The sequence below is a fragment of the Danio rerio genome, chromosome 7 (assembly GCF_052040795.2).
Source record: "Danio rerio strain M-AB ecotype USA chromosome 7, GRCz13ab, whole genome shotgun sequence".
In the NCBI taxonomy this organism is placed as follows: domain Eukaryota; kingdom Metazoa; phylum Chordata; class Actinopteri; order Cypriniformes; family Danionidae; genus Danio; species Danio rerio.
Window position 1 is genome coordinate 15,908,535 of NC_141027.1, and position 14,370 is coordinate 15,922,904.

At 33.6% G+C, this 14,370-nt stretch overlaps 1 protein-coding gene and 1 long non-coding RNA gene across 4 annotated transcripts in view; both read right to left on the bottom strand.

Annotated features, from left to right (window-relative positions):
* The window catches only part of LOC147843062 (uncharacterized), an 812,539-nt gene that overhangs the window by 264,641 nt on the left and 533,528 nt on the right, over positions 1-14,370 (bottom strand). The gene's annotated exons all lie outside the window — the stretch shown is intronic.
* Positions 1,563-14,370, bottom strand: part of elp4 (elongator acetyltransferase complex subunit 4) — a 127,966-nt gene continuing 115,158 nt past the window's right edge. For 2 of the 3 annotated variants that reach the window (XR_015494741.1, NM_001017638.1), the window contains 1 exon segment: positions 1,563-1,983. Coding sequence is in view for 2 of the 3 variants with exons in the window: in NM_001017638.1 (NP_001017638.1) it covers positions 1,873-1,983 (111 nt within the window). In the remaining variant the exon portion in view is untranslated. 3 annotated transcript variants of the gene reach the window in all.

Consider the following 14,370-nt stretch of genomic DNA (forward strand, 5'->3'; position numbering starts at 1 on the left):
ACTCGCATGTGCAACAAGTCAGAATGAAAATAAAGGAACCGCCACAATTTAAATACACAGCCGAGACATTCACCCATGTGCTCCAACATTAGGCACATTCAAATCAAGACTTCTTAAATCAACAGATCTGGGGTGCGTTTCCCAAACAACAATGTAACTCGCGGCTGAACTATGGTATGATGCATCATATGGGAAAAGAACGATGTAGAGACAAGTGTTTACAAAAACTTGTGGTTTCTCTGTCGCTTGAACCAAGTTATAACGTAAAATGCCCATAATGATGCTCTAAACGAGTAGAAGTAACAACTTTTTAGAAAAGAACCCCATAATTTCTTTGTGCAAATTATTTATATTATTTAATTAATTAAATATTATTGCATTTAAAATCCAATATTAGTTTTGGTAAAAACATTCACTCACTTTCCATATTAATTGAAATATACAGTATGTAAACGGCAGATACTGTATAGGGCTAATGTTTCCTTTACAATATGTAATGTTCCCAATAATATTGGTATTCCTCAGCATAAAATCACTTACAAAAGTATTCTGATATCATATATAAATCATCTAAATAAATAAATAAATAAATAAATAATGAGGCTATTTATTAAGAAAAATATATATAATATTTATTAATTATTAGGAAATGAAAAAAATCCTACTTTGATAATAATATTGATATTGATGATAATGATTATTATTATAAATATTATTATTAATAAGTAGGATATTGTTTATTTATTACTTTTTTTTTTTTAAAGTCTACTTTTATCATTTGACATGCAAACCATTGCCGAAATGTTCTGATCAACAGGTCCATGTCATATACAGTAGGCTACATTTCTTAAAAAATAACCTACTATAAAATAAAAGCATTAACGTATGATATGTTTTTTGTTTTCACAAGCTTTCAAGCAATGACTGTAAAAAATATACTAGCTTTGGAGTTCCGCTCAGCTGTGTTCTAAATGACATCAATGTTTTCAAAGTGCACTGCGAAGGGAGCGCAACTGTAAACATGAAGATCGCTTAAACTGAACTGTAAAAATATTTTGAAAGCAAATGACACCTAAGAGAGATGACCTTAATGCTTTTTTAATCATTCCAGGTTTAATTGTTAGAATGTTTTAAATGAATAGGGCATTGGGGGAATAACTTGGAATAGCTCCAGAGGTGTAGTTGTGAGTGCACAAGTTTGCGACGCATTTAGCGAATGTTCGTTGGAACGACGGATTTAGGAAACGTCAAATCAACAAACTATGTTTGTAACAACGGGACTTGCAACCTTAGTTGCCTAACAATGGTTTTCGGAAATGCACCCCTGTTTAGTCTTTAGCACTGGGCTACGACCGACAGATTGCACTAATATGTCTTTCCTTTCTTTTTCATTCTTTCAAAACCAGTTTTTAACACATTTGAACCAGTGTTTAATCATTTGTATTTTCTTGTTTCTTTTATTCCTGTTTATGTAAAGCACTTTGAATTATCATTGTGTGTGAAATGTGCTACAGTATAGAAAATAACCTTACCTTTAAACCTGAATAAAAACATGACATTACTTACACTTATTTAGAAACTTTATTGGCATCATTTGCTAACATTGAAGCGGACTGAAAAGACAACAGCAGCCAAATAACATTATGGTTATTTGCATCGCATCCACACTTCATCCAGAAACCGAAAGCAGGTTCTTGGCAGTTTTTGTAGATACCGTACATCTCCTGAACAGAGTACCATCTTAATCTCTGTGTAATGAAGGCTGTGTGTGTGTGCAGGTGTGAGTGTGACCTGATGCTGCTTCGTCTCTCTCTTCACTCCTGCCCTTGAACATCATCACAGCGGCGGCGCTGCGGGACGGATGGGAAAACGCTAGAAATGGAGGTGCTTGTTGCCCGTGGCTGTGGAAGCACATCCTGCTGCCAGATCTGCTTTACTCACTCGACTCACCGTCTCTGACAGGTCTGGAGGCAAATGCAGTCTCTGAAAGACACACAGAGAGACCATGTAAAAATGATGTGGAGAGATAGAGATCCGCATGGAAAACAAACCTGCAATGGTACAGTTGAAGTCAGATATGTTAGCCCCCCTGATTTATTACCCTCGTATATATTTTTTCAGTAAATAATATTTTACTAGATTTTTTTTTAAATACTAGTGTTCAGCTTAAAGTGCAATTGGTTAATTAGGTAAATTAGGCAAGTTATGGTAATTAAGAAAGTTAATGTAAAATGATGGTTTGTTCTGTAGACTTTCAAAATAATAATAATATTATCACCTTAAAATGGTTTTTATTTATTTATGAATGGAGAGACATAAGCTATGCAGAGACAACTTTTTCTAAATCAAAACAAAGCTATAAGCTCTTTTTATGGAACTCTTATGGAATGTGGTACTTCAGACAGAAAACATCAGAAAGAGAAAGGGGAACGATCATTTAACATACAAATAACGGATGATGAATGAGAGGACAGTGCATTCGGGAAAGTATTCATAGCGCTTCAATTTTTCCACATTATACTTATGTTATAGCCTTATTTCAATAGTGATTAAATTAATTTATTTCCTCAAAACTCTACACACAATACGCCATAATGACAATGTGAAAAGATTTTTTTAAATTGTTACAAATTTATTCAAAATAAAAAAAACTGAAAATTCAGATGTATATCATTATTCTCAGCCTTTGCTCAATACTTTGTTGATGCACCTTTGGCAGCAATTACAGCCTCAAGTCTTTTTAAATATGATGCCTTTGCTGTAAAGCTCTAAATTGAGCTCAGGTACATTCTGTTTCCACTGATCATTATTGAGATGTTTCAGCAGCTAAATTGGAGTTAATCTGAGGTAAATTCAGTTGATTGGACATGATTTGAAAAGGCATAAACCTGTCTATTTAAGGTCCCAGGGTTGACAGTGCATGTCAAAGTGCGAACCAAGCATGAAGACAAAGGAATTGTCTGTAGACCTCTGAGCTGGCTGGCCATCTAAGCTGAGTGATCGGGGGAGAAGGTCCTTAGTCAAGGTGGTAATCGATAACCTGATGGTCACTCTGTCTGAGCTCCAGCGTTCTTCTGTAGAGAGAGGAGAACCTTACTGAAGGACAACCATCTGAGCAGCAATCCACCAAGGCCTGTATGGTAGAGTGGCCAGAAGGAAGCCACTCCTCGCCTGGAATTTGCCAAGGCATCTGAAGGACTCTCAGACCTTTATAAACAAAATTCTCTGGTCTGATGAGACTAAAATTAAACTCTTTGGAGTGAATGCCAGGCATTACATTTGGAGAAAACCAGGCACCGCTTAACACCAGGCTAATACCATCCCTACAGTGAAGCATGGTGGTGGCAGCATCATGCTGTGGAGATGTTTTTCAACAGCAGGAACTGGAAGACTAGTCAGGATAGAGGGAAAGATGAATGCAGCAATGTACAGAGACATTCTGAATGAAAACCTGCTTCAGAGTGCTCTGAACCTCAGACTGGGGCGAAGGTTCATCTTCCAGCAGGACAATGACCAAAAGCACACCGCCAAAATATAAATGGAGCGGCTTCACAACAACTCTGTGAATGTCCTTGAGTGGCTTAGCCAGAGCCCAGACCGAAATCCTACTGAACATCTCTGGAGAGATTTAAAAATGGCTCTACACCGTTACTTCACATACAACCTGATAGAGCTTGAGAGGTACTGCATAGAGGAATGGGCAAAAATTCCCAAAGACAGGTGTGCCAAGCTAGTGGCATTATATTTAAAAAGACTTGACGCTGTAATTGCTGCCAAAGGTGCATCAACAGAGTATTGAGCAAAGGCTGTGGATAATGATGTACATGTAAATTTTCAGTTTTTTTTTATTTTAAATAAATTTGCAACAATTCAAAAAAATCTTTTCACATTGTCATTATGGCGTATTGTGTGTAGAATGTCGAGGAAATAAATACATTTAATCCATTTTGCAATAAGGCTGTAACATAAAAAAATGTGGAAAAAGTGAAGCGCTATGAATACTTTGCGGATGCAATGTATGCAATGTTCATTCAGTCAATTACACTAACATCTTAAAAATGCATTGATGTAAGTTTATTAAGTTTTTTACACTGTGAAAAATAAATGTATAAATCCAAAAAATATTTTTTTGTAGATTATGAGCAATATATATATATATTTTTTTTTTCTAGGGAATTTGAATAACCCATGAAATTCCCTAATGCAAACAATAAAACACTATTTTTTGTTATAATACTACAAATTTAATTTACAAATCAATAAAAAAAATTAAAAACAAAAAAAGTATACAACATTTCTAATTGACATTAATCCAGCGTTAAAATAACATCTAAAATATTTCAATAATGACCAAAGAGCTTTAAAAAAATAAAAGATTTTTTACTTTCTTTAAATGGTCTTTTGAGTATTTGGAAACAAACTTCCATAGACTTCCTACAATATTATAGTATTATACTACACTGTAAAACCCAACAGTCAACTTTATCAAATTAAATGAGTGTCGTTAACTCAATATTTACTAAGAGGGAATTCTACCCATTTAAAAAGAGTTTTGAACTCAGTGTTGAAGGTAATGAGGTAATTAAAGACCTCATTACTTCAACCTAAACTAAATAAGTTTACAGTACTCATATAGATTAGTTTAACTCAAATGGTTTGTAGCAATCGGTTTCCTCAAACGGTTTGAGTTTAATGGGTTTTACAGTTGGTTTGAGTTTTTTTCATTTATCGGGTTTTACTGTGCTCAAATTGCTTCTTTTACTCAAATGGATTAAGTTCACAGTTCTCATTAGGATTAGTTTTTGAACTTAAATGGTTTGTCATTTTCCTCTAATTGAGTTACAATACCTTAACTTTTTGGGTTTAACAGTGTAGCATTACAATTACTATAGCATTTTCCTACAAAAGATGTCAATGACTATCAGTTTCAAACATTCTTCAAAATACTTTAAAGTTCGATATAAAGAGAAACCTGTAAGCATTTTGAAGCTATTAAGAGTGAGTAAAATGCTGAGTACATTTTAATTTAACTTCTTTCACCAAGAAGTGCTTGTAAACACTTCTAGGTATAGATGCCTGTTTCAGCTTCTTGCCTCCGCACTGAAGACCTGCAGACTTAAGACAGGCGAGAAAAACATCCGAGCCCATGTTTGCAGACAGACGAAACAGAGTGTGTGAACACAAATCGCGTTAGACGCTTGGCCATGCACCTTAAATGGTCCGAGAAGTGTAACTGTTAGTGTGCCGCTAAAAAAAACCCTTGAGGGAGGCTTGAGCTTTTCGGCGGTACGAGAGAAAGAGCTGCAGCTTAGAGGAGAGTCATTACAATCAAGCGCTTTATTACGGTAACTTGGCCCCACATGAGCACTAATCTCTAACAAGGCAATGAGCTATGCCAAAAGCTAGCGATAAAGAGGCTAATGAGGGAGATCAGCGCTAGGTGTACACACACATACAAGTGGAAAGTAGTCAAGTGCATGATTAAATACAGCTCTGTATGGTAGTAAGGCCTTATTTAATTCTGAATTAAGCTGATTGGATCCCAAGTAAATGAGATAGAAACGTTCCTTTTTTATTTTATTTTATTTTTTACATCTGCTGTTTTATAGGTGCACTTGCACTGAAAAAAATCATTAATTGGATTTACAAATTTTTAGTAACGGGTTGCAAACAACTTATACGGGTTCAATTTTAACAAACAATTTAAGATGAACTACACTAAATAATTTTTTTAAATTTAAATTCAGCTCATATAAATTATTTGCAACTAGTTTATTAATACATTTTAGTAAATCCAATGATTCTTTTTTGTCCTTGTCTTAATATTCACAGATTATCTTTATTACCCCATAGATCATTTATCATACACTACTTGACAAAAGTCTGGTCATCGATCCCAGTTTTAAGAGCAACAAATAATAACATGACTTCTAGTTGATCATTTGGAAAAGAGGCAGAAGGTTGATTTTTTGGATGAATCATCTGTTGAATTGCATCTCAATCATCACAAATACCACAGAAGACCTATTAGAACCCTTATGAACCCAAGATTCTCGTAGAAATCAGTAAAGTTTGGTGAAGGAAAAGTCATGGTTTGGGGTTACATTCAGTACGGAGGTGTGCGAGAGATCTGCAGTGGATGACAACATCAACAGTCTGCGCTATTAAGACATTTGTGCTGCCATTACATTCCAACTCAGGAATTCTTCAGCAGGATAGCCCTCCGTCTCATACTTCAGCCTCCACATCAAGTTCCATATCACAAGTTCCTGAGAGCAAAGAAGGTCAAGGTGCTCCAGGATTGGCCAGCCCAATCACCAGACATGAACATTATTGAGCATGTCTGGGGTAAGATAAAGGAGGAGGCATGGAAGATGAATGATGAACTCTTGGAGTCCTGCAAGAACGCTTTCTTTGACATTTTTTTTTTTATTTTGTTTGGACTTTCAGCAGTGAAATTTACCAAACTGAACTGAACTAAACTGAACTTCAACTCTGACACTGAACTGACAGTTTAAATTTACTAGAACTTCTTTGTTAAGCTGCTTTGACACAATCTATATTGTAAAAGTGCTATAGAAATAAAGGTGAATTGAACCTGGTTGGAGCGTTTCAACATTACATTCTGTAATGCTTAAGAATGAGGATGATATTATTTTTCGTGTATTTGGTTGTTGCATGCAATTGAGTGTTAACACTACAAAAGCAAGTTGACTGTGCGTTTTTGACTCTGGAAATTGTCAAATGTGAACAAGATCAAAATTATTCAGACCCTGATTACACCTGTATTTAATGTTGCCCACTTGTGATTGGATTGACGAAAACACATCTCAAGTAAACATGCCCGCAGCCTTGATTCAGGTGCCCTTTTCCCCTCAGGTTGATGTTTATCTCTGACTAAACAATGGGCTTCTAAAGCTGCTATTGTTTTTTGAACTGCAGGTAAGTCGCACTCTTAAAAGCCATGGGAAGCTGTAATTTCCACACGCCTTTAAGAGCCACAGATTGTTTTCTTCTGAAACCCTCAAGGCTACAAAGAGGAGACAAGCGGGATCAAAACCTTAAGCTTTTCAGGAGCAATTCTAAAGAACATAAGATGGGATCTACTGATCAGAAAATGCTGAAAATTAAAGGGATAGTTTAACATATAATTAAGGGACATTCCCTGTTTAATTGCTTTAATAATTTTTCGGGAGTTCTGGTATTTTCTGAGCTTAACAGCTGCTGTTTTGCATGAAAGAGCTGCATTAAATTTGTGGTATTTTAGCATCACTGAACTAGTTTTCCTTTAAATTTTTTATAAAGATTTAGAAATAATTTTCATAATTATGTTATAAATTTTTAATATTGAAATAATATTGAATTGATTTAGAGTAAAAAGGAGAGTAGTTGACTTGAGTGAGTAAACCTACTGCTTTTAAAGTGATTAACTGACTTTAAGTAAACACTTAAAATTTTTAGGTAAATGAACAATGTGCATAATTATAAAAAACTTAGTTACTTAACATTTCCAAGTTACAAAGGGTTTACTAATAATAAAAAAAAAAAGATTTTAAGGTTAATTCACTTTTTTAAAAAGTAAAGTAACTAATCACTTTTTGCAATGTAAATTTAATTTGAACATTTTAGCTTCAGTACTTTGGTACATCAAGGTAAACTAAACCAAAGTTTTCCTTGGCAACTAGCTATAACACATTTTTCATACATGGTATTTTAGGAAACATTTACAATATTTCAAATATCAAAAAAAGAGTATTTTAAAAGGGTACCTATGATGAAAATCCTCTTTTGTAAGCTTTTTAGGCAGAACTGTGTGTAGATATAGTGTGTTCAGAGTCATATTGGCATGATATAAAGACAAAAAGTCTCTTTTTTATTTCCTGACATTAAAGTAGCATCCATGTCCATCCCATTTTGAGGCCCACCGCAACCTGACTGTGTGACCGACAACAACGCTGTGTGCGTGTGTGTGCACAAACATTGTAACAACATTGTGTGTGACTCATCCTTGCACAAAGGCTTGAATTAACTTAACAACAAATACATCAAATAATCATTGGGAAAGTTCTTGCTCTAGTATTTCTCAAAAACGTTACATGAGATCTGCTTTCCTCGTGTCTGTCACTGTACTGTTTATCTGACGCAGCAGGAGATGGAGACACACATCAGAACCATAGGGAGCCATCTCTGACAGGCAAGTAGGAGCAGTGAGCGGGGAGAACTAGAACTAGATTTGCATTAAAGGCACAGGCAAGAAAATAGCTATAATGTACTCGGAACTGAAAATTCCAATATTCTGAAAGGTATAATATATAATCTAATGGGTGTTTTGAGCTGAAACTTTACAGCCACATTCTTTAGACACAAAGACTTATTTTAAATCCTGAAAAAATGGGTAAAATAGGTGACCTTTAAAGCAACGGTTTTACTCTTAATTTGCTATAATAACCCTTTTTATTAAAACAATGCCAAAATGTTCAGGGGACATTAAAATGTATTTTGTTGTTCACAAATCATGCCCTTATTCTGAAGTCACTGAAGTGTAATTAAAAAAAGATAACATACCACTCTGAATTGCCTTTGCAAAGCCCATTACTACATACAACTGGCATTATTATCCACCCTTCACACACTTCTGTCACCCTGAGGCAGACAAGACCAACCAATACGAGACAGGATGACTAAAAACACTCAAACATGACACACACTTCATCATTCAACTGTGTATTATAAGAGTACATTTTGTGTATTTGCACACAGTTTAAATTCACCTTAGCACAACTCACTTATTTTTTTCCCCTTCCTTTGAAACCATGTTTTAAAACATTTTTATTTGTTTTGTTTTTTTTAAATAATTTTGTATTCTTAAACTTCTTTCTTTTAATCTTGTTTATGTAACACTTTGAATTACCATTGTGTATGAAAGGTGATAAATAAATAAACATGCCTTGTCTTTACTAAACAAAGGAATAACAATGAATGTTAAAGCATATGATGGTATCAAATTTTCTTTTGGTGATGATTAAGCGTTTGTCACACTATTGACATTAGGTGCAAAAAAGACAACAATTTTTATTTTTAACACTGTCAAATAGGTTAAGACAAAAGTTACATTTTAAAACTGAACATTAAAGAAAAACTCAAATACAATACATAAATGAACCCCAAATAACTTAATACACTAAAAATAAAAAATAGACACACAAAAAGAGGTTAATTTAACATGTATGATAAATAATAGAAAGTCTACAATGTTAAGAGTAAAACGTTTAAAAGATTATGAAAATAAAAGGATTATAAAGTAATCTAAAACTTTACAATAATGTATCATTAGTTAATAGATTAACTAATATTAACAACAAAAATAGCTATTGTTACAAAAGTTATGTTAGCTAAAAAACACTATTTAGTTAGCTATTACCTCCATAAAATATTCACTATTCGCAATTTGAATTATTAATATTATTATTTTAATAATAATAATAATAATAATAACAACAACAACAGCTAGCTGACCCTCATTTGTTTAGTCAAAACTAAACAAAATAAATAACAAAACAAAAAACACAAAACAATGTCTTGGCGGCATAATAAGAACATATAATAATATAACATAAAATAATAATGACAACAACTTGCCCAACCTAATTTGTTCATTAAACAAAACAAACAAAACAAAAAAAAAAACCAATCCTTAGCTGTATAATAATAACAACATGTTAATAACATAAAATAACAACAACTATAGCCCTACCTCATTTGTTTAGTATGTTCAAAACAAAAAACAAAACAAAACTAAATTCTTAGCCGCACAATAACAACATAATAATAATATAACAAAGTAATGATAAAAACTAGCCCTGCCTCATTTGTTCGAAACAAAACAAAACAAAAAACCACAGCTGAAAACTTAAAAGAAAAATAAAACTCAAAACAGAAATTTACAAAACTACTACAACCACAACCATAATAAATAATAATAATTAATAATAATAACTAGGAACAAACCAAAACAAACCACCCTAAACCAACCCAAACCAGAATAAGCTGCCTTAGAATAATACGAAAAATACTAACTCATAATAATAACTCATAATAACTCAAAACAGAGTCTATTGAAACCTCTAGAATCATGGCATGAAGAGTGGATTATTAAGAGCCAATCACTGCCATCAAGTGCCTAATGCAAACAGTTAGTGCCAATAGCTCACTTGAAGGAAACAAGTTTAAAACACTTGAGGTGATTTACAAGAGGCTCTCGTCTCAAGAGGAACATTAAGAGTGGCTTTCCTTAAGAGGGTTACAAATAACACTCCACAACCAACAAAACCTCACGCTGATAATGGGCTGAAAACCCCTGCAGCTACTGCTCCAAAAACCTCACAGCAGATCCAGTCAGACACTTCACTCAGATCAGGCCAGGTCACAGAATTTATTTGGGGTAAATTTAGGTACATTTAACAAATTAAAAGTAAATTACTCAAGATATGCACAAATGCTTATCTTAAATTGGGAGAAAAAAAACTCAAATTGCAATGCAAATACTTATAATATACATATACAATACTATTTATAATAATAATAATAATTAATACCAATACATGTTATTTTGTAGATCCTATACAATTCAAATACATATTTTATGGATATAATAGTAATATATTTAATTATAAGTTTATTATTATGATGTTTCCATAAACTTCAGATTTTGTGGCATATAAAGTTTAAGAACAAATCAAACATTAAAATAACACTTAATGTAATGATGAAAAATGTCAATAGTAGTATAATAGTCCTACAGTAGGTTTTTATTGGTATTATTTTCCCAATGTGTACATTTTTTATTGCATTTTTAATCTGAAGCTTTTTATTTAATTTCAATTTAACTGTGTTTTTCATTAATATATTTTTTTCTCAATTTATAAAATTTTGATTACGTGTTATGATTCTAAAGCTATTTATTTAATTTCAATTTAAGTGTGTTTTTGATTATTATTTCTATTTTTTCATGTATTACATTGTTATTACGTGTTATAAATCTAAAGCTATATATTTAATTTCCATTTAAGTGTGTTTTTGATTAATATTTTCATATCTCAATTTATTACATCTTTATTACATGTTATTAATTTAAAGCTTTGAATTTAATTCCAATTTAAGTGTGTTTTTGATTCATATTTCTATTTTCTCAATTTATGACATTTGTATTATATTTTACACATCTAAAGCTATTTATTAAATTTTTATTTAAGTGAGTTTTTGATTAATATTTTTATTTTCTCATTTTATTTCATTTTTATTACATGTTATTAATCTAAAGCTTTATATTTAATTTATATTTATGTGAGTGTGTGTGTGTGTGCGTATATATATATATATATATATATATATATATATATATATATATATATATATATATTCTTAATTTGTTCATTTTATTTTATTTATTATAATAAAATCGGTAAGCAGTCACATTTAAAAATGACAAAAACAAAACAAAATAAACATAAACATTTAATTTTTCTCCATCCAGTCGAGGAAATACCAAAACACGAAATATAATGACTAAAACTGAATTTATATGCAAAAAAAAAAAATGCTACAATTGTTACTTGAAAATAAAATAAAACTACTATATAGTGTTTAATCCAGTATTACTTTAAAACTATAATTTGCATGAATCCATAAAATACAAATGCGTGTATACATAACCATACCCATTTCCAAACAAACAGAAATTCCACATGATTTCTGCATGGCGAGTTTTTTGCAATTAACCATGTTTAAACAAGCACCAAGACTCTGAAGTAGCACACAGAGCTCTGTTTCACAATATGCATGCGATCCAGTAGAACGACATAATATCAGAACCATCGGACATGAACTAATGTGAAGTAATAACTTCTGGCGTCGGCGCTATAATTATCGCAATTTTCATTTTCATTTGCTTGCATTTCAGTATGTTATTCAAAATGCAACCCAAAGCAGAGTGACAGGCACCTGAAGATAAGCCAAAAAAATAAAAAAAATATTACTAATAATGAATGAAACCCAACTGTGTGGCACAATCAGTATCGTCCTCACTGCACTGCAGCCTTTGGTCAGTTGTGTGTATTGTGCTCTTGTTGAGTCTTTAGGCCAGTGACTGCAGAGGTCACGGATCCAGAGGGGTTTTTCACTCCTCTCTGCTCGCTCAGATTTGGAGAGGTGCCACAGGAATGGACCCAGGGCGCCGGCGGATGGGCGTTTGGGGCTGTAAACCCTTGTGGAGAGGCTGGATAGGATATGAATGCAGGGATGAGTGCCCTCCAGCTGATCTGGGGTGGAAAAGGAGCAGAGGACAAACACGTGTAAGTGCTGCTTTCATATCCGATCGGCCGAGCTGAGAAATGAAGGCAGTATATGATATGACAGAGAAACTCCAGCTCTGCTTATGCTAGATTCTCAAAATGCTGCTTTTAACCCTTTCGCATGCAGTCGAAGGCAAAATTAGGAGCCTTCCTGTGAATTTTGAATAATTTTTCAAAAATTTTCCGACTGAGGAAGGACATCTTTCACAATATTTCCTATATTCTTCTAGAAAAAGAAGAGAAAGATCATGAGTGCATTTAAATGTAAATGTCATATCTAATAGCTCATAGTAACATGTTTTGCAAATGTTTTTGAGTACATTTACATTTAGTCATTTAGCAGAAGCTTTTATCCAAAGCGACTTACAAATAAGGACAAGGAAGCAATTTACACAACTATAAGAGCAACAATGAATAAGTGCTGTAAGCAAGTTTCAGGTATGTAAAGTCTAAGAAGGAAAGTATTAGTACTTTTTTTTTTTTTTTGAGTACAGTTAGAGGTATTTCCAGAGAGGCAATTGCAGATTAGGAAGTGAAGTGGAGACTAAATAGTTTGACAGGGAGTGACTCTGCAGTTCTGATGCACCTAGGGAGTTCATTCCACCAACTGGGCAGATTGAATGCGAGAGTTTGGGAAAGTGATTTCTTCCCTCTTTTGGATGGAACCGCGAGGCGACGTTTATTCACAGGACGCAAGTTTCTGGAGGGCACATAGATCTGCAGAAGTGAGAGCAGATAAGAAGGAGCAAAGCCAGAAGTTGCTTTGTAGGCAAACATCAGAGCTTTGAATTTGATGCGAGCAGCGACTGGCAGCCAGTGCAAACGGATGAGCAGGGGAGTGACATGTGCTCTTTTAGGTACATTGCCACAGTGGTAATTCTCCATTGACACCATGGTAACACATTGATTTTAAACAGTAATCACTACTGACTGGAACTATCTGTGCATTAAACAAATATTTGCACACCTTCAAGCCAATCAGAATCAACAATTTCAACAGACCATGGAATAATTCCATATATAGCGTACAGCACAGTGTACACGCATTATAAATTAAACTGTTACGTATCTTGATGACAATATATCTAGGGATTATTAAGAAGTATCAGTGAGTTGACCATGTTCAGAAAAAATGCTAGGGAATACATGACAAGGGATGCCAAGACAACGATGACCTTTTAGCAATGCAAAGATTTATTACTCAAACCAAATATTTACAAAAAAAAGTGCCCTGGACTACTCCAACTACAAAACAAAACTTCCAAAAAAATAAAGAGCATACAACTTAACTAATGTGTCTTATACATCTAAGGCAATCTACGTGCTGATTTATACAACCCCAAAGCAGAAAAAATTGGGACAGTATTGAAAACGCAAATAAAAAGTGATTTCTAAATGACTTTGACTTGTATGACATTGCAATACAACAAACATCATTTAATGTGTTCCTCATGATTTTTATGCGTTGTTTTCATTACAGTTTTGGTTCTTGTAACATATTTCAAAAGAAGTTGGAAGAGTAAAGCATTTACCACTTTGTAATGTTGACATTCTTTTCACAACACTTAAAAGACATTTAGGGACAAGTGATGAAGTGTTTCAGGTGTAATTTTGACCCATTCTTCCAGCAAACAAGACTTTAGGTAAGCAACAATATGGGGTCTTTTTGGAAACAAATCGGGACTGCAGGCAGGCCAGTCAAGTACCTGTATCCTCTTCTTCCACAGCCAAGACTATGTAATGTGTGCTAATTGTGGTTTTGCATTGTCTTGTTGAAATATGAATGGGCATCCCTGGAAAAGAAGTCAGCATATTGTGCTCCAAAATCTCTATGTATTTTTAGCATTAATGGTGCCATCACAGAAGTGCAGGCTATCTTTGCCAAGGGCACTGACACAACCCCATATCATGACAGAGCCTGACTTTTGGACTTGTTGCTGGTAACAGTCTGGATGATCATTTTCTTCTCTGGTCCAGAGCACACGGCGTCCATTTCTTCAAAAAAAACACCTGAAACACT